The sequence below is a fragment of the Dipodomys merriami genome, unplaced genomic scaffold (assembly GCF_024711535.1).
Source record: "Dipodomys merriami isolate MVZ:Mamm:240054 unplaced genomic scaffold, mDipMer1.0.p SCAF_407, whole genome shotgun sequence".
In the NCBI taxonomy this organism is placed as follows: Eukaryota; Metazoa; Chordata; class Mammalia; order Rodentia; family Heteromyidae; genus Dipodomys; species Dipodomys merriami.
In genome coordinates, this window is record NW_027205682.1 from 803,516 (window position 1) to 825,715 (window position 22,200).

The window sequence follows — 22,200 nt, forward strand, 5'->3', positions numbered from 1 at the left end:
GTGTTTCCTATCAAAAACAACCTCACTGAAGTAAACAGAATAAAATTTTACTTTTTGAAAATGTCACTGTAAAGTTCATATATTTTATATTAACAATTACCATTGTGGGTAAATGGGGGAAAAAAAAACAGAACGAGGATAAAAGAATTTCCTGTGTCATCAACCAACAAGTATAAGCAAAAGCACATCCCTATATAAGTTGTTTCATTTAGATTTTATGGATCTACATTTTGGTGTGTATTTTCTGTTAATATTGTTTAGTAACACATAAGTTTAGTCTTCTGTGGATTTGTCATTACTGGATACTTTAATGTTCTACTTGATTTAGGAATGTTTCTTCTCCCAAAAGAAGGCTTTATGCTTTTCCAGCCCACCTATCATCATGTTCTGAGCAGGAACTTCTAGGGTAAAATCACACAGGTTCTTTCTGACTCTCATTTGGCTTCTCTCCAAGCCATGGTTCCAGAATCTTTATTCATTGTCAACAGCAAGAAAGAATGGCAGGATCTCTGATGAGATTCTTTTACTTCTCACTGATTGACATTCCATTTTATGAATCTAAGTGTTTACAAGATTGAAGAACATTAAAAAAAAAAAAAGATTCAGCTTCAGGAACATGTTTCTAAAAAAGCTAAAGATGGCTTAGAGATTTAGCAGATTATCAAAACTTGCCTTCTCAGTTAAGAGCAGATTTGCTTTAGTTTGTTTCTCATTTTTTAATGTGAGGACAAAGTGGTCCCACTTGTTATGTGATTCAATGACACCTAGGAGGTAACTTCTCATGGAAGGTAAAGGTTGGCTAGAAACTGGTCAGACATCACATCCTCATACACATTAGACTATCCTAATGAAGTTTTACTAGATTTGCTGAAATGGTGTGTGCAAACATAACTTTGATTGTTGTACAGGACTGAGTGTGTTATAAGTACTTCAATTGTCTCTGTAAATACTCTAGGACTGCTTTGTGGTATTTGTCTTTCTTGAAACTTAGGCTGTATTTTTGATGGTATTTATAGAAATCTCTGTTTTTCTCTAAGGTATGTACAAGTGTAGAAGTGCTGGACCATATTTCAATGTTATTCTATATTAAGTTCTTTTTAGGACACTTTGCGTCATCTTTGATACTTTTACATACTTGAGAGAAATGCATCAAGGTTCACATTGTTGTCACAACTTTCCTAGCTTTTGTTGGAGTTTGGAAGGATTTTTGGTGTTTTTTTTTTAAACTATGGCCATACTAACATGTGTAAAATAGTTATTTTATTGTAATTTTGATTTGAATTATTCTCATGATGATTGATTCTACTTTTATATTTTAATCAGCTATTTGTGTATGTCCTTTTTAGAAAAGTCTCTTCAATCTTTTTCCTATTTTAAAATTAGATTTTGTTGTGTGGGGGTTACTTGTAGGATTTTCTTTATATTTTCTCATTCAGATTTGTTAGAAATCTATTTAAAGACATATGTAAATATTTTCCCCTACCATGCTTTTGCTTCTTCCTTGATAGTTCTTTTCATTATACAAGATTATGTTTGTGTGCACTTAATCTTGTTTGTTTTTTTTTCTTTTTTGGTTTTGTATTTATTTTTTAATTTTTACTTATTATTTTTTTTCTTGGCTTTGTTTTGTTTTGTTCTTTTTGGTTAGTTCTGGGGCCTGAACTCTGGGCCTGGGTGCTATCCCTCAGCTATTCAGCTCAAGGCTAGCACTCTACCACTTAAGCCACAGCACCCACTTCTGACTTTTTCTGCTTATGTGGTGCTGAGTAATGGAACCCAGGGCCTGATGCATTCGAGGCAAGCACTCTACCATTGAGCCACCTTCCCAGCCCTTATTCATTAATTTATTTATTGTCAGTCATGTGGCTTGAAGTCTGGGTCTGAGCTTGTGCCTCAGCCCATCAGTTCAAGCCTAGCACTCTACCACTTGGGCCACTGCACCACTTCTGGCTTTCTGGTGCTTCATTGGAGATAAGATTTCACAGGTTTTCCTGCCCAGGCTGGCTTTGAACCATGGTCCTCAGATCTGACTCTTCTGAGTAGTTAGGATTCCAGGTGTGAGCCCCCAGAGCCTGGCACTTGTTTGTTTGCCTCTTTCTTGCATGAGTCACTTTTGGTGTCTTATTTAAGATTTACTGTCAAATCTAATGCCAGAAGGCTTTCTTCCTCTCCTGTCTTCTCCTCCTCCTTTCCCTTTTCCTCTTTTTCCCTTCTCTCCACTACTCTCTTGTCTCCTCTTCTTCCACCTTTTCCCTGACTTTTGGCTTCCCTTCTCTCTCTCCTCCACTCATTTTCTTTTCTCTTTATGTCTGAGATGAAGACTTGCCAGTTTTCACAACCATTAGGTTTCTAATTTAGAAACACATGTAATACACATAACTCAAACTCCACCATAGCTTTCTAGAGCTACTATTGGAGCTTGAACTCCAGGTCTCACAGTCAGTCAGCTTCCTCACTCACTGTTGGCACTATCACTTGAGTCTTACCTCTAACCTGTTCATTAGCTGCTTAATTTGAATTTTCTATCTAGGCTGGCTTCCAGACCTCAGTTTCCTCCTTAATAGTTAAGGTTAAATGACAGTCTTGATCCAGAAGTGCTTGTCTTGTTTTTTCTTACCTCAACATTTAACATTAACACTTAATTGAATACTACAATGAAACAGATTATTGTTATTGGTTTATGTAGAATTAATAGTCAACCTAAACTGAAATAGTTTATCTTTCCATTTAAGTGTTGCATTATATGTCTAATAATTGAAACTGTTCTTCTAACTATGGTAGATTTTGATCACCAAGCAAATGGTTTATGCTGGAGGTATTATTTTATTATTAATGTAATTTAATGTTATTATGGAGGTAATGCATACAGAGATTAATACTTTTATTTTTATACAGTGTCTTCCATTCCTTCACTCTCTCCCAATCCCTCCCTCCTATCTCTACTCTTGAGTTGTATACTATATTTTCATCTGCCTATATCCCTCAAATTCTGTGGCTCTGCCACACCCTCCAGAAGATATACATGTGAATACACCATACATAATTGAAAGCACTTGTATTATTTCACAACTGAATTAAGAGTGTGGCTCCCTTTAATATTCTATAAATCATAGTGATAGCATACATTTGTTACAGATCCATTCTAGTTTCCATCTGTTTGTTTGACTGATAGATTATTAGAAACATATTGTTGGATTTTATTGTGTTTATAACATAGATTTCTTTCTCATACTGATTTCTGAAGAGCTAAAGTAACTCTATTTTAAGATCAAGCCCCTTGAACTGTGCTGCGCTCAGAGTAACCACCAAAGAGAGCTGTGCTGCCAAAGGAAAAAGTAGTTCTCAGAAAAACCGCAGATTGCCACCAACCCTGCCCAACCTTAAGGAACAGAACAGTTGCCCAGGTGTTCCATCAGAAAAAGGGAAGTACAGTCAGGGTGTACTTAAACCCCCTGAACTTATGAACTTGCTTGTGTGGAAACCCCCCTGAACTTGCTTGTGTGGAAACGCCCTGAACTTGTGAACTTGTTTAATACTATAAAAGTTGTACTAATTTTGTGCTTGGGGCCTCTGAGCATTACCAGTTACTGAGTGCACGGAGGACCAAGCTCAAGCTTGCAATAAACGACTCTTTGCTGTTTGCATTGATCATGGTCTCTGGTGGTCTGTAAGGGGGCATCTGAAACCAGGTACTTCAAATTTCTAGACAATTTGTCTTCAGATCTATTCTCAGTGTGTCTGTCTTGGTAAATATAACAGCATAGTTCTTTATAAACAGCACTTAGATAAAGATAATGCCTTCCACATGTGTGTGTGTGATGACCGTTTATCTGGTTGTTCAGTCATTAAGAGGAGTATTAGATGCCAGGCCCCGGTAACTCACACCTGTAATCCTAGCTACTCAGGAGGCTGAGATATGAGGATCACAGTTCAAAGCCAGCACGGGCAAGAATGTCCATGAGACTCTTATCTCCAATAAAGCACTAGAAAACTGGAAGTGGCAGTGTGGCTCAAGTGGTAGAGCACTCACCTTGATATCAAGAGTTGAGGAATACATGTTCCTGGATTGGCAAGATTAACATCATGAAAATGGCAATACTTCCCAAGGCTATCTACAAATTCAATGCAATACCTATCAAAATTCCATCCTCATTCTTCAAGGAAATAGAAGAGGCAATCCAAAAATTCATATGGAACAATAAAAGACCCCGAATAGCAAAAACACTCCTCAATAGAAAGAACACTGCTGGAGGAATATCAATACCAAATTTCAAACTCTACTATAAAGCCATAGTAATCAAAACAGCTTGGTATTGGCATAAGAACAGACCTCAGGACCAATGGAATAGAATTGAAAACCCAGAAATGAACCTACAGACCTATAGCCATCTAATCTTCGATAAGGGAGCTAAAACAATAGAATGGAAGAAAGACAACCTCTTCAGTAAATGGTGCTGGCAAAATTGGTTAACTACATGTAGAAAACTAAAGCTAGATCCTTATATATGATCCTGCACCAGAATCAACTCCAAATGGATCAAAGACCTTGAACACAAAGCACACACTCTGAAAACATTACAGGATGGAATAGGAGAAACCCTAGGTCTCCTTGGCTCAGGACGAAATTTTCTGAATAGAGACCCGGAAACACAACAAATCAAAGAAAGGTTGGACAAATAGGATTGCATAAAGTTGCAGAGCTTCTGCAGGGCAAATGACATAGCTAGCAAGATCAATAGAAAGCACACGGATTGGGAGACGATCTTTACTAGCCATACAACAGACAAGCGTCTCATATCTAAAATATATTTGGAACTCAAAAAATTAAACCCCCCAACAACAAATCCTCAAAGAAACAACTGCCCAATAAATAAGTGGGCGAAAGACTTAAAGAGAAACTTCTCTGAAGAAGAAAGAAGGATGGCCAATAGACACATGAAGAAATGTTCAACATCCCTACCATAAAAGAAATGCAAATCAAAACAACATTGAGATATCACCTCACTCCAGTTAGAACGGCAAAAATCAAGAACTCTAACAACAACAGATGCTGGAGGGAATGTGGACAGAAAGGAACCTTACTTCATTGTTGGTGGGAATGTAAACTTGTTCAACCACTTTGGAAAGCAGTATGGAGGTTCCTCAAAAGACTTCACATAGAACTCCCCTATGACCCAGCAATCCCACTTTTGGCCATTTACCCAAATGTTTACAAACAAGACCACACTAAAGCTACCAGCACAACTATGTTTATTGCAGCATTATTTACCAACCCAGATGCCCCTCAGTAGATGAATGGATCAAGAAAATGTGGTATATATACACAATGGAATTCTATGCCTCCATCAGAAAGAATGACATTGCCCCATTTGTTAGGAAATCGAAAAACTTGGAAAAAATTATATTAAGTGAAGTAAGCCAGGCCCAAAGAAACATAGGTCCCATGGTTTCTCTTATTTGTAATATCTAGCATATATATGAGTCAAGCGGAAAAGGTCAGATAATGTGATGTCAGGAAAATGAACCCTTAGATATGTATTTTAATGTTTTTTTCTTTCATGCATGTGTTTCTAATGCATTTATAAGATTGTCTCTTTGTTGCTTTACAAAGTCCGTGCGGGTGGGGGGGGAAGGGAGGAAGAAGAAGGATTGGGATTGGGGGGGAGGGGGGATGCTAGGAAGGGATGTGAAGGGTAAACAAAGGAGGAGGCTGCAATGCTTGGTAAGAAATGTACGCATTATCCTGCCCATGTAATTGTAACTCCTCTGTACAGTATGTTCACAAATAAAATAAAATTAAATTTAAAAAAAAACCCTGAGTACAAGCCCCACGACTGACAAAAAAAAAAGAGGAGTATTAATTCTACAATCATAATTATAGATTAAAGAAATTAACATTCTTTGGCCTTTTAACCATACCTTTGTACACTACTTTTCAAAATAAAATTTTTATTATATAGATTGATGATATACCTGTTATTATCAATGCTCTGTATCTGTGGTAATGCAGTTTGTGCTGATGTTTATTTCCTCTCATATTATCAGTATTTTACTTTTCATTATTGCTTTTTGCTTCAGGTATCATTATTGATTTATTTTGATTTCTTAATAATTAATGTATATTTCTTTGGATGGCTTATTGAGTTTTTTGAGTATATTTTCTTCAGTTTAAATCAGAAATTACCTGATATATTTAGTATTTTTAGATTATAATATAAATATGATTTCATTTTAGTAATTACTTTGCTATTTATTATGTTTGCTATTTATTATTTCTCATCTGATTCTTCTTTCTTAGTTTGCTTTCATGTAACCTACAGACAGCATTCTATACAGTGCAAATCACCTGTAATATAATTTCAGGCAATCTTCTATACACTGCAAATCACCTCTGATCCCTATTACATTTTAAATCCTACTAAATAGTTGTTATACTGCATGGTTCATGATAATGCCAGTTTTTTCAAAGACTCCATGTTTACTATAGGTGCCATACTTTGTCAAGTATTTTGGTTCTATGGTTTGTTGAATCTGTGAAACAAACAAATATGTAAGGCCTAATATACTCCTTTGAAAATGCTAATAGAGGGGCTGGGAAGGTGGCTCAGTGGTAGAGTGCTTGCCTTTCATGCATGAGGCCCTGGATTCGATTGCTCAGCACCACATAAACAGAACAAGCTGGAAGTGGTGCTGTGGCAAGTGGTAGAGCACTAGCCTTGAGCTGAAGAGATAAGGGACAGAGCCCAGGCCCAAAGATCAAGCCCCTTGACTGATGAAAAGCAAAAAGAAAAAAAATGCTCTTATACAGTAGCTGTAACCTAATCTTGTAGTTTGACTGTTTCTTTAATAAAGAAGTAACCCCAAGCAAATCGTTTAAATAGGGATGCCGGTGGACCCATTGCAACAATGAGATATACAAGTCATTATGTCGAAAAACAACCTTTACAACTTTGGTGGCGGGGGAGGATTGGGTAGGAGGGTCGGGGGAATGGGCAGTGATGGGAAGGGGAAACTAAGGAGTAGGCTACAATGCTTGATAAGAAATGCTCATTATCTTGCCCATGTAATTGTAACCCCACTGTACAGTATTTCACAATAAAAAATAAATAAATAAAATCTAAAAAAAAAAAGAAGTTACTACAAATTTTGTGTACAGAATAAAGACCATCCTTAGGATGAAGCACAGAACTTCTAAATATGTAAAACATGCATCATAATTGTTGCTATACTATAGAACTGCAAGAAAGTAAATTTCCCAAACAGTCTCATTTTTCTTATGGCAGACATAGGTAGTTAAGTTACTGGAGGTACTGCATTGCATTATTACTAGGTACTCTAAGAGTTTACAATATTCTCACAATACTAGCCTATGACCTTATATAATATAGTTACTTTTCAATGGAATAATTCCATTGAAAATCTGAATCAATTACACTTTTTAATTTTTTGTTGGTATTCTTTGAACATTGGTCCTCATATTTGCCAGGCAAGTACAGTACTAATTAATGCATATTACTAATCCACATATTTTGTTTTGATTATACCTATTTATATATTGAATCTTCATGCTTTATGAATCATGAATATTGTGCTGTGTTTTCCCTTCACAAATCATTTTAGACAGATTACATTAAATATATGTTCTATACATTCCTTTATATTACCTACACATTTATAATTTTCATGTGTAGTTTCATGTTGACATCTTTCTTATTGTCTTGAAGCAGGATAAATTTCTTGTAACAGTTTTAGAGGGAGATGTGTTATTAATTAATAACCTTTCCTGAAAATACCCATAATCTGCATTTTTAGAAGTGTGAATTGACTAAGAAAGAAAAACTTAAACACAGAAAAATATTATTTTCCATCGTAAAATATCATTATTACTTTCATAATACCTTAGAGAGAAAGGCATATAATTCTCATAAATTCCTACTTTGCTATTTTAAAATCTTAAATTTAAAAACATAATGTGTTATCTTTATAATGAAGAGTTTTTGGATATCAATTAAGTTTTTGTATTTTTTTTCCTATGAATCATTTTAGAGGTGCAAAAAAATAGATGCTGTGATTAAGTCTTTCCAGGATAAATCTCTGTGTGAAATAGTCACAACTACTGATACAGTTGAGGGAAGAGTGTGATTAGGAACAACTTTTATTTTGAGCTCAAAATATAAGGCAGAGCTGACTAGGACTAATGGGAACCCTGAAGGATGAGGACTAAGGATTTCAATGAACCTGATGAGATGCATGCCCAGGGTGTCTACTGAAGTTGAAGAACCCCACAGATATTTTGAGCATTTTTATCCAAAATTATGAGAATCCAAATGAGCTGCAACATTTGAATATGGTAGAGAACGGAAGGTAGTACAATAAGAGACCATATTCTTTAGACAGTATTGGAGGACACTCCAGTAAACATAATGAATATAGAGAAGAGTGTGATAATTCTACTGTCCTTGCCCAAGAAATATTTCAGGGAGGGAGGAAAACACCTGAATGTACTGTATGTGCAAAATCATTCCACTTAAGACCTACAGTAGGTCTGGGAAGGTGGCTCAGTGGTAGAGTGCTTGCCTTGCATGCCTGAGGCCCTGGGTGTAATTCCTCAGCAGCACATTAGCAAAAAGAAAAAAGCCAGAAATGTCACTATGGCTCAAGTGGTAGAGCACTAGCCTTGAGCTGAAGAACTGAGGGACAGCACCCAGGCCTAGAGTTCAGGCCCCCATGACTGGAGCCAAAAAAAAAAATACCTACAGTCAGTTCACATAAAAACATGTACACAGGAGAGAATCTTTATATTTGTACTGGATTTGCAAAATCTTTCAATAAGGACATACACCTAAGAAAACCTCAGAGGATGTATCCACAGGAGAAGCTTGATGAGCATCAGCAGTGTCCAAAATCTATGTCTGAGAAAACAGAACTGATTTTCCCTCCACAAGAGCCCACAGTAGAGAAACCCTATAAATATGAGGAATGTAAGAAAATTTCGATGTACAAGTCAGTTCTCAGCACGCACCACATAATTCACACAGAAGAGAAACCTTATTTTTTATTTTATTTTATTTTTATTTATTTGTTTTTTTGGGTCTGGTCGTGGGGCCTGAACTCTGGGCCTGGGTGCTGTCCCTCAGCTCTTCAGCTCAAGGCTAGTGCTCTACCACTTGAGCCAAAGTGCCACTTCCGGCTTTTTTCTTTTTGCTTATGTGGTGCAGAGGAATTGAACCCAGGGCCTCATGCATTCAAGGCAAGCCCTCTACTACTGAGCCACGTTCCCAGCCCGAAACCTTATGAATGCAAGAAATGTAGAACTCACTTTGCATCAAAGAGCACACAGGAGACCAAAATTATGAATGTAACAAATGTGGAAAGTCTTTCCACCATTAAGTCAAACCTTCATGTTCATCAGAGAATGAACATACGACTATCAGGAAAGTAGAAAGTCTTTCAACTGGAAGGTACAACTTGCATTTCATCAGAGAACATATAGAGAAGAGAAACCTTATGATTTCAACAAATGTGGAAAATCCTTCAAGCAGAGGTCACAGCTTTGCAGCCATAATAGAATTCACACAAGTGAGAAACCTTATGAATGTAACAAATGTTGAAAGTCCTTCTCCTGGAATTCAGATTGCAACACACATAAGAGAATTCACACTGGAGAGAAACCTTATGAATGTAACAAATGTGGAAGTCCCTTCAGATTGAAATGAAAGCTTACTTTGCATCAGAGAACACACATGAGAGAAACCTTATGCATGTAAGAAATGGGTAAGTCCTTCACCCTGAATTCACACCTCCATTCACCTATGAGGATTCACACACCTGAGAAACCTTAGGAATGTAATAAATGTGGGAAGTCTCACCTGGAAGATAACTCATTTTGCATCAGAGAAACCAAACAGGTTACAACAAGTCTTACAGCTTGAACTCAGAGAGTAGGCACTTTACGTTTTTTAATTGGGCTTGGGTCTTGAACTCTGGGCCTGGGCACTGTCCATGAGCTCTTCAGCTCAACGCTACTGCTCTACCACTTGAGGAGCCTCACCACTTCGGGTTTTCTGAGTTGTTTATTGCAGATAAGAGTCTCCTAATCTTTTCTTGCCCAGTCTTGCTTTGAAACATGATCCTCAGATCTCAGTCTGCAGAGAAGGTAGGATTAGAGGCCTGAGACACTGGTGCCTAGCAACACTTTCCTGAATCATTTCTTCTCAAGGCTAACAATGCTCTACCACTTGAACCATAGCTACACTTGCACTTTCTTGTGATAAAGACAAGAGTCATAAGCATTTGGTTTTGGATTAGTAACCAAAAGGACTTCAGTGCTTACTTTATCTTTAATTAATCACTAGTGATGAGCCTCTTATGATTGATTCACTCTTAGCCCATTTTTTTGTTCTGTTGAGTTAGTTATAATGAAACACCAGAGTCCCTGATGTGTTTTCTTACTTTCCTAGAGGGTGAAAGTGAGTTCTCAGGAGGATGAACATCTCCCTTCCACCACTACTATTCCTTTCTCCAGCTCCCTTTTGATAGTTGTACAAAAACACAATTAAGACATAGTAGCAGTAAAAAAAAGTAATGTAAAATATTGGAAATATGTTAAAAATAAAGTGCAGAAGCTAGCTAGAAGATGGTTACAGGAATCCATAAATTGAGAGACACTAACAGATAGATGTAGGATTGTGCTTAGATATTCAATAGGTAAAATACAGGTAAAAAGTGATCCTCATCATTTTGTATTCCACAAATAGGTAAATACAGTATTTTGAAGTATAACTGGATGTTGATCCATCATGCCTACAATCCTAGCTACTCTTGAGGCTGAGCTCTGAGGATCACAGTTCAAAGCCAGCCTGGGCAGGGAAGTCTGTGAGACACAGATCTCAGTTAATCACCAGACAAGCAGAAATGGTGCTGTGGCTCAAGTGGTAGAGTGCTCACCTTGAACTGAAGAGCTCTGGGACCACTTAGGACCTTTAGTTCAAGCTCAGGACCAGCACAAAAACAAACAAAAAATTCATTACTAACTACCACAAATAACATAGTACATGTAATAATATTTAAATGTGCTGGACACAAGTGTCTCATGGTGGTAAACCTGAGATCTGAGGATTGAGCTTTCATCCAGCCCTTTCAGAAAAGTAAATGAAACTCTTATCTACAATTAATCACCTAAAAATACAGGAGTAGAAAGAGTGAAAGAGCCTTAAGATAAAATGGTCAGAGATACCACCCAGACAATGAGATCAATACCTAATATTGGTACTTTTAATGTGATATATGGAAATAAATGCCAGTTTTAGTAAGTGGGTGGAATTGTGCAAAAATGCATACTGGCTCATGTAATTTTCACCCATATATATATATATATATATATATATATATATATATATATATATCGATATATATATATATATATATATCGATACCTGTGTGTGTGTGTGTGTGTATATAAAATCTTCAGAAAAAATTTTTAAGAATGAAAAAACAACAGAAACATAGAATAAGTTCTCCTGTGGATGTAGGTAGCAGTTGGAACAGGGAGGGTGAGCAGACAGGGTAAAGGAGGTGAATATGGTTTTTAAAAAGTGTGTTTGTGTAGGGGTGTGTGTGTGTGTGTGTGTGTGTGTGTGTGTGTGTGTGTGTGTGTTATGTTTATCAATGAAACTTGCTGACATTGGTTTTTTTGTCTTCATTTACTCATTTGTTGTTGTTGATGATGATGTTGTTTGATATTCCTGGGGCTTAAACTCAGGGCTTAAGAACTGTTCCTGAATTTTGTTATGCTGAAGACCTCCACTCTCCCACGTGAGCTACAGCACCACCTCTAGGGGTGTTTGGTGGTTGTTGTTGTTTATTAGATACTGAGAAATCAAACCCAGTGTTCCATGTATGCTAGGCAAGCACTTTATCACTAAGCCATATTGCCAGCCCCAACCACACTATTTTAAGAAAGGGGGCAGGGCTGGGAGTGTGGCTCAGTGGTAGTGTGTTTCCCTTACATTCATGAGGCACTGGTTTTCATTCCTCAGCAGCACATCAGCTGAAAATTCATTGTGACATATCACCAATTAAATGCCAAAAGACTAGAAGTGCCGTTGTGGCTGGAAGTGGTAGCATGCCAGCCTTTAGTGAAAAGCTTAGGGAACATGTCAGGCCCTCTCTGAGTTTAAAGTTCTCACACAACAATTGAAAGAAAAAACAAATGGTCCCAAACAAACAAAAACCTAATTACTTGTTCATTGCCTTTGTTCTTCTATTTTTCTTTGTAGTTGTAACTGAATACTTCATGTCATCCCATTTTCTACTTTCTTCCTTTCACTTTGGGGGACTGAACCTTGGGAATTGCACATGGAAGGTGGATAGTACATACCAACACATTCTTTCTTCTTTTAACATAAAAAGTCAGCTTATAGGACAGGGAAGGTGGCTAAGTGGTACAGTGCTTGCATCACATGAATGAGGAGCTGGGTTCTATACCTCAGGTTCACATACCCAGAAAAAGCCAGAAGTGGTGCTGTGGCTCAAGTGGTAGAGTGCTACCCTTGAGCAAAAGCAGCTCAGGGACAGCACCTGGGCCCTGAGATCGAGCCCGAGGACAAGCAAAACAAAAAGTCTGCTCATTGAAATTAGTAAATGCTTCCTCTGCAATAAGTGGCTTTAGTTCACTTCCAATAGTACTGTCTTTCCAGTGATTGCAGGGGACACTCACAGAACAGACCTTATGCCTCTGCTGTCACTTATAAACTAGCTGTCGTACAACAGTAAGCATCAACAGATACATTTCTGCCCTTATTATTTTGAAGACAATGGGATTTGTAAGGGTAGGTAAAAATAAGTGAAGAAAACCATTCCTTTTCACTTATTTGTTGTGATTGTAATGGATCTATCTTGCTGTGCACTCAAGTCCCACATTCTTGTCATTTGAGTTCTCTCTGAACTACTTTTCAATTTGTTTTCTTCTTAGGACACACACAAACACATACGTCCTGAAGAATTTATACGAGTACACCTAACAATTGTTTTACTACGAATGCTTCTTGTCCACAAGCAATTGTATCATCTACATACGACAAGACTATTACATTAGGCCACTGACATGTCTTACAGGTCCCTGTGTCCACAGTCAGCCCTGTAAGAAACATATGCACAACTTGGCCCATGCTGCAGGTGCCATGCTGTGCTGGTGATGGACTGATGGGTAGCACAGGCCCTGCTCTGGGCTTCTCACTCCTGTCCCAAGGGGCTTGCCAGACTGTTCTCTTGCATGAAGACTTTGGCACTGCCCTCCTCTCCTCAGCTGGTTCCTTACCAAACTTTTCTTTTTCTGTACCTTCCATTTTGAGTTCTAGCCTAGACCATGAGCCCAACCAACTTCCACCACACCAGATAAAGTCTCCACATCAAACTTTTTGTAAGAAATATTTAAGTTAGAATGTTTTGGCTGGGATTTGCTCAGACTTCATATACAAGTGAGGCAAAAGATGGTTGACTGTGGATGCTCCAGGTAGTCATGTACTCAAAGTACTGAGACTTCTATAACAAGAACTTCATACAAGGGTGTAAGTGATCCAGAAAACTTAAAGAATAAAATTTAAAAGAAATTCAATATTCATTGATGGAACAAAAAAATGTACACTTAATGTTAACCTAATTCTGGGAGGAAAAATGACCTAGAATTTGAGAATCATAAAGATATAAGTGTTCAAGGTAATGCAAGGGAGTCTTGGGTGGTCCCTGAGGGTCTAGTGAAAATCCTATGATAGCCTTGTTCAGTATCCACTGTGCTCAGTATCCCAGCTTCTGTCCCTTCCAGTCACTCTGAGGTGCATCATTCCAGGTTAACCTGAGGAAGAAAAAAGGTTCACCTGACATCCTGCTCTCTCATTGGGGTCAAGATTGCTTGGGAACTGGAGGTTCTTGGATAAATACTTAGATCTCTGGAGAGCAGACTCTTCAGGGTCATGACTTTGGGTCATATTAACTGACCCTGATGATGATAACACAATTTTCTATAACATAAATATGATTTTATTTGTACACTTTATCCAGTAACATTCAATAGATGGCTGTTGAAAATAATCTAATTTAGAGCTGAAATCTTCATACAAAAGCTGAACTCTTCTAAGGCCTAACTTTGGAAATTACTACAGGATGAAAGTTGTGGTAGGACCCTTGACATTCTGAAAAATTATATAACTTAACCCACTCTTAGTGATTGGGTCTAGGGTGAATATGTACCCAAGTCATGGTTCACCACTTCTCTTCTCAGGACATAGGAGCTTGTAGAATGAGCTGAAACTAAATATCCTGTCACTCACCCCTTGGAGTGGCCTTGAAATAAAGTGCAATCAGAAAGGGAAAAACAACAAAAATGCTTAAATACATCTGACAGATCAGACTGAAAAGAGTATTTCTCCTGCATCTATGTGCACCTAGTACAAGACCACAGTCTTCTCGTTCAGATATATTGGTATTCTAGGATCTTAAATCAACACTATTTGCCTCCTTCATTTCTTATGATACTGTTTCAAGTATACTGAAATATTTGGCCACATTTTATATGTTGAGATCTTTCATTGAAGGTCTCATTCCACTCCATACAGACATGGACCACATTGTCCTACACAGTAACTTGAACCTCTGCAAGGACCTATGAACTAGTCAGAAACATAAAGGTATATGCTCGTCCATTCACATGACAAAAGATACCCAAATATTCATGACAATCTATCATTACCCTGGCTTATAAGACATTTCAATATCAACTTCAATTGAGGGACAATGACTATACCCTATGGAGTACATTAGGCTTAAACAGGAATGATAACTTTTCTGCACAAGGGACAAAGAGCCCATTTAAAAAAAATATCTTCCCTGGCTTTGGAGTTTTTCTACTCAGGCCTGGGTACTGTCCCTGAGCTTTTTAAATAAATGAACAAAGGTAATGATAGTCTATCAACTTGATTCACAGCACTACTTGTGGGAAATTTGGTGATAATTGGCGCTAACACCTTCACAGCATTTTCTACCTAGTTTGCCTTTCAATTGTATCCTTAAAACTCATACTCTTGAGCAACTAAGAATTCAGATGTGTAGCACCAGTGCCCTGTTAGATCAGTAGATCTAAACTACTTGATTCTAGCAGGAATCATGGTTTCCACAGAATAGGACATAAAATTTATAACATCATATAGACATATGCAAAAGTCCTTTTGCAATCACTTGGTAAAGGACTGTTTACCTATCATTCTGTAAACCACATCCAAATTCTTCTACTAAGTATTTAGAAGAATGTATTGTTTGCACAGGTCATATTAGCAGTCCTCAGGTTGAATTCAGGGGGAAAATTTGTAAGTCTTCCTTTACCTTCCATGCCAGATGCCCTTTTGTACCACTCAATTTTCACCTTACAGTCTTGCTTCTCTGCCTGGGCATTTCTAGACTAATTTTTATAATTACATGTCACATGGAGCAAACAAGATAGGCACATATCACCAGATCTACCCTTTTATTGATTAAGATACCATTTTCATGAAGGTTTTGCACAGGATGGCCTACAAATATTACCGTTCTAATTTAGCTTCCTGAGTAGCTAAGATTCCACACTTGAGGGAATGTAACTGGCTCATTTTTAATTGCTGGTCTTACATTAAGTGAGCAGTAAGTCCCTTAAATTTTGAGCTCAACCAAAAGTATTAGCCAAGTGATAGTAATAAAAATGATTAAAGCAATAATTAAATGTTATCATCAGACCTATGTTGAATGAATGAGGTATTTTGGTTCCCACCTTTTACTTTCAGCTATATGACAGGCCTAGGTAGAAGGACTCCACTCTGTGAACCATCCCTTCTCAGAAAGCATCCAGTGTGTAAACATGGGAGAATGAGCTATTTCCAAATGCCTGGTATATGCCTCTGTGTGTGTGTGTGTGCCACAAGTAGGAAGGCCAAGGGCACAAGTGCCTCCCAATCCGTCCATTTTTGTACTAGGCCTGTATAGACCACCAGAAGGGTGAACAGTGTGAGGGAAGGAGTTAAGCTAGCAACCTAGCTAAATCTGGCAATGTGAAGTCCACTCTCCTTGTCTTGTAAATGGAATCGTGGCCAGGATTTAAGGATTCTCTTTGAACAATAAAAACAAATACTGAAATTGTTGAAGGCACAGGAAGCCTGAGGTGAAGTACTCAATGAAACCTCTTGTTCCCAGAGAGAGAAGATTTCTTCAGAAAAGCCCACAGGGCTCATGCTTTGATTCCTAGCTTTTATGGAGGCCAAGATGAGAGAATCTCCTTTGAAGCCAGCTCTGGCAGAAAAGACAGTAGAAATATCTCTACTTAACCACCAAAAATCAAGATGTGGCACAAGTGGTAGAGTGATAGTGTTGCTTTAAAAAAAGAGAAAATAGGGCTGGGAAGGTGGCTCAGTGGTAGAGCGCTTGCCTTGCATGCCTGAGGCCCTGGGTTTGATTCCTCAGCACCACATAAGCAAAAAGAAAAAAGCCGGAAGTGGCGCTGTGGCTCAAGTGGTAGAGCGCTAGCCTTGAGCTGAAGAGCAGAGGGACAACGCCCAGGCCCAGAGTTCAGGCCCCATGACCGGACCCAAAAAAAAATAAAAAATAAAAATAAAAAATAAAAATAAAAAAAGAGAAAATATCAAGTATGTTAAAGCAGTTTCTGAGGTGAAGACCTCATATTGTCACAAAAACATTTGTTCATGAAAGTGTGAAAGTAGAGCTCTTCATGGAAGCAAACAGCTCTGGACTTATCTAGAATGACTGGCTTATATAGGATCTGGAGTCTTGGTCTTGGTTTACTAATTAAGCACTTTCTGATGTAACACAGACATTTTTTCTAAATGCATCCAGGCTACGTTTAAATACGTAACTATACAGAGGGATCTATCTTGGCTCTAGAAATTCTAACTTTAGGTCCAACTTTGTGTTTATGTAAATGAAGACAGTATATTTGTTGTAAGGTGAATTTTCCCAGAAGTCACATTTTTTTATTGTATAAATGATGTAATTAGGCTCTTGGTACGTTTAGAACACTATTTTGTAAAAATATGGAATGTTTCACGAATTTGCGTGTCATTCTTAAACAGGGACCATGCTAATCTTCTCTGTATCGTTCCAATTTCAGCCAATGTGCTGCCGAAGTGAGCACAGAAGCCATATTTTGGAAGATGGAATACTGGAATCTTTATTACACCGGTAGCAGTCTGCAAGCAGCCCGTTGTAACAAAGTATTGCTGTCCACAAATACACATAGACAGCTTGGCAACAGGCCAGAAAGGGAAAAAAAAAAAGAATAAAAACAATACCAACAAACCAATACAGCACTGAATTGGGAATTGGGACACCATGATTACCAGAGACAAGCCAGGAGACAGGACACAGGACAGGATCACAGAGACATGTGGCATGGTGTCTGGTGCCACTGATGGTCCAATCTAAATAGGGCCGGAGCAGGGGGCAGGTCCATAGGAAACTCCCAGTCCCAAGTAGTGGAATAACAGATTGAGTAACATATCAGCCAAATGCTCACCCCTGCTTCCAGGGATCCAGGCACATCCATCATCTGGGAGGCAGGTGATGAATGTTGTCATTTCCTTCCCCGAGCATGAATACAAGATGGCAGACCCAACCATCTACCTTGTGGCCAATATGGCACCAGCCAGGCCTGACCTCCTTACTTAATATTACTGATTTTTTTAAATCACTTTATTAAATGTTACAGCCTCTGCATCCTTTTCTAAATAGATAAAGAGTATACTTCTTGTAAAAGCCATTTTTTTACTTTTTTTTTGTTGTTGTTGTGAAAATACCAAACCCAAGGGTTACAATTACAGGAGCAAAGTAATGAGTACACTTCCTATCTAGCATTGTTGCCTCCTCCTTTGTTTCCTCTTACCATCCCTGCCCTCCCATCTCCCACACCCCCCACCAAACTTGTAAAATTCATTTTACAACATAACATCTTGTACTTTTCATTGTTGGAATGAGTACACCTATATCTCTATTTAAACAATTTTTCCCTTCCCCTCCACAATTTATATCAATATCAAATACAGTGAAAACAAGGATTATACCATGGTAGAAACATACAAAGCAACAAAGAAATCATCTTTTATATATATTAGCAACAATAGGCAGCAAGAAAAAACATTGGTGTCCTTATCTTCAGTTTTATTTCCCCTAACATCAACTTATCTTACCGTTTCTGCTTGTCTCACACATATACCAGTTATTATAAGGGAAACTATGGGACCTATGTATCTTTGGGCCTGGCTTACTTCACTCAATATAATTTTTTCCAAGTTTTTCCATTTCCTAATAAATGGGGCAATTTCATTCTTACTGATGGAGGCATAGAATTCAATTGTGTGACACATTTTCTTGATCCATTCATCTACTGAGGTGCATCAGGATTAGTTCCATATATTAGCTATGATAAATAATGTTGCAATAAATGTAGTCATTCTGGTAGCTTTAGGATATTCTTGTTTGTGATCATTTGGATAAATGCCCAAAAGTGGGATTGCTGCATCACAGGAGAGCTCTATGTGTAGTCTTTTGAGGAACTTCTATAAATCTAAAATATACCTGGAAGACAAAATGAAATCCCCCAACAACACATCCTCAAAGAAACAACTGCCTAATAAATAGGTGGGCTAAAGTCTTAAAGAGAAAATTCTCTGAAGAGGAAAGGATGGCCAATAGACAAATGAAGAAATGTTCAACATCCCTAGCCATAAAAAAATGCAAATCACAATATTGAAATACCACCTACATTTTGGGGTGTATTTTCTGTTAATATTGTTTAGTAACACTTAAGACTTGACTCTTCTGTGGATTTGTCTTTAGAGGATACTTTAAAGCTCTACTTGATTCAGGAATGTTTCTTTTCCCATAAGAAGGCTTTATGCTTTTCCAGCCCACCTATCATGTTCTGACCAGGAACTTCTAGGGTAAAATCACACAGGTTCTTTTCTGACTCTCTCATTTGGCTTCTCTCCAAGCCATGGTTCCAGAATCTTTACTCATGGTCAATAGCAAGAAAGAAGAAAGGATCTCTGATGAGATTCTTTTATTTCTCACTGTTTGACATTCCATTTTATGAACCTAACTGTGTATAAAATTTAAGAACAGAAAAAAAAAAGATTCAGCTTCAGGAACATGTTTCTGAAGAAGCTAAAGATTGGCTTGGAGATTTATCCGATTATCAAATCTTGCCTTAAGTTAAGTACAGTTTTGCTTTAGTTTGTTTCTCATTTTTTAATTCAAGGACAAAGTTGCCTCACTTTTTATGTGATTCAATGACACCTAGGAGGTAACTTCTCATGGAAGGTAAAGGTTGGCTAGAATCTGGTCAGCCATCACAGCCTCATACATAACCTTAGACTATCCTAATGAAGTTATAATGGATTTGCTGAAATAGTGTGGTCAAACATAACTTTGACTGTTGTATAGGAGTGAGTGTGTTATAAGTACTTCAATTAATCTCTGTAAATACTCTTGGACTGCTTTTTGGTATTTGTCTTTCTTGACTCTTAGGCTGTATTTCACGGTAATTATAGAAATCTCTGTTTTTCCCAAAGGTATGTACAAGTGTAGTAGTACTAGATGATATTTCTATGTAATTCTATATTCAGTTCTTTTTAGGACTCATTGTCCCATCTCTGATAGTTTTACATACCTGAGAGAAATGCACCAAGGTTCACATTGTTGTCACATCTTTCCTAGCTTTTCTTAGACTTTGGAAGGATTTTTGTTGTTTTGTTTAAAACTACGGCCACACTAACATGTATAAAATAGATACTTTATTGTAATTTTGATTTGAATTTGTCTCCTGATTATTGATACTACTTTTACATTTTTATCAGCTATTTGCGTATGTCCTTTTTAGAAAAGTCTCTTCAATATTTTTCCCATTTTAAATTAAATTTTTTTGTGGGGGTTTTACTTGTAGGATTTTCTTTATATTTTCTAATTCAGATTTGTTAGGAATCTATTTAAAGACATAGGCAAATATTTTCTCCTACCATGCTTTTGCTTCTTCGTTGATAGATCTTTTCAGTATACAAAGTTTTCATTGTATGCACTTAATCTTGTTTTGTTTGGTATTTATTTTTTTTAATTTTTGTTCACTTATTTATTTACTGTCGCTCATGGGGTTTGAACTCTGGGTTTGAGCTTGTCCCTCAGCCCTTCAGTTCAAGGCTAGCACTCTACCACTTGAGCCGTGCCTGCACTTCCACTTTCTTTGCTGATAAAAGCAAGAGTCATAAGCATTTGGATTTTGATTAGTAACCCCAAAAGGATTTCAGTGCTTACTTTATGTTTAATTAACCACTGTGATAAGCCACTTGGATTGATTCACTCTTAGCCCATTTTGTAGTTCTGCTGAGTGAGTTATAATGAAACACGGTGTTCCTGATGTGAAGAATTTGTGTTTTCTCACTTTTCTAGAGGCTGAAACTTAGTTCTCAGGAGGATAAACCTCTCTCTACCACCACTACTATTCCTTGCTCCAGCTCCCTTTTGATAATTGTACCAAAACACAATTAAGACATGGTAGCAGCACAGAAATGTAATGAAATCATTAGAAATATGTTAAAAAAAATTGAAGTGCACAAACTAGCTAGAAAATGGTTACAGGAATCCATGGAATGAGAGACACAAAGAGACAGAAGTAAGATTGTGCTTAGATATTCGATAGGTCAAATACAGGTAAATAGTGATCCTCATCTTTTTTTTTTTTTTTTTTTTTTTTGCAGTCCAGTCATGGTGCGTGAACTCTGGGCCTGGGTGCTGTCCCTCAGCTCTTCAGCTCAAGGCTAGTGCTCTACCACTTGAGCCACAGCACCACTTCTGGCTTTTTTTCTTTTTGCTTATGTGGTCCTGAGGAATCGAACCCAGAGCCTCATGCATGCAAGGCAAGCACTCTACCACTGAACCACCTTCCCCGCCCCATTTTGTATTGCATAGATAGGTAAATACATTATTTTGAAGTACAACCGGATGCTGATGGATCACGCCTGCAATTGTAGCTAGTCTGGAGGCTGAGATCTGAAGATCACAGTTCAAAGCCAGCCTGGGCAGGGAAGTCAGTGACACTCTTATCCCCAATTAATCACAGGAAAAACAAAAGTGGTGCTGTGGCTCAGGTGGTAGGGTGCTCACCTTGATCTGAAGAGCTCTGGGACAGCTCTGGGACCATTAGTTCAAGCCAAGGACCAGCACAAAAACAAACAAAAGTCCACTACTAAATACCACAAACAACATAGTGCATGTAATACTATTTAAACGTGCTGGACACAAGTGTCTCATGGTGGTAAACCTAGGATCTGAGGATTGAGTTTTCATCCAGTCCTTTCAGAAAAGTCAATGAAACTCTTATCTACAATTAATCACCTAAAAATCTACAAGTAGAAATGGTGATAGAGCCTTAAGTTAAAATGGTAAGGGATAGCACCCAGACAATGAGATCAATAACTTACAGTGGTACATTTTAATGTGATATAGGGAAATAAACACCAGGTTTAATAACTGGGTGGAATTGTGCAAAAATGCATACTGGCTTATGCAATTTTCTCTCATATATATGTATATATATAATCTTCACAATAATTTTTTATGAATGCACAAACAACAGAAACATAGAATAAGTTCTCCAGTGGATGTAGGCAGCAGTTGGAGCAGGGAGGGTGAGCAGACAGGGAAAAAGAGGTGAATATGGTTTAATAAATGTGTATTTGTGTGTGTGTGTCTGTATCTATGTGTGAGTGTTTGTGTGTTGTGTTTATCAATGAAACTTGCTGACATTGGGTTTCTTGTTTTCATCTACCATTTCATCGTGTTGTTGTTGTTCTTGTTTGACATTCCTGAGGCTAGAACTCAGGGCTTGAGAACTGTCCCTGAATATCATTATGCTGAAGGCTACCACTCTACCATTTGAGTTACAGCACCAGTGCTTCTAAGGGTATTTGGGGGCTGTTGTTGTTTATTAGGTACTGAGATTTCAAACTTAGTGCTCCATGCATGCTAGGCAAGCACTTTATCACTAAGCCAGCCCCAACCACACTGTTTTAAGAAAGGAGGCAGGGCTGGGAGTGTGGCTCAATGGTGGAGTGCTTGCCTTGCATACATAAAGCCCTGGTTTCTATGCCTCAGCACCACATCAGCAGAAAATTC

The 22,200-nt window shown here is 37.8% G+C and overlaps 1 protein-coding gene and 1 non-coding gene across 2 annotated transcripts in view; both read right to left on the reverse strand.

Moving 5' to 3' along the window:
* The window catches only part of LOC138806741 (zinc finger protein 585A-like), a 46,594-nt gene extending 42,537 nt beyond the window's left edge, over positions 1-4,057 (reverse strand). Inside the window, 2 exon segments of the mRNA XM_069992087.1 lie at positions 2,137-2,349; positions 4,031-4,057. Coding sequence (XP_069848188.1) covers positions 2,137-2,349; positions 4,031-4,057 — 240 coding nt within the window.
* A 13,006-nt stretch (positions 4,058-17,063) lies between these two features.
* Positions 17,064-17,170, reverse strand: LOC138806756 (U6 spliceosomal RNA). Its single transcript, XR_011365975.1, has one exon. It is a non-coding gene; the product is annotated as a U6 spliceosomal RNA (small nuclear RNA).
* Positions 17,171-22,200: the final 5,030 nt, after the last annotated feature.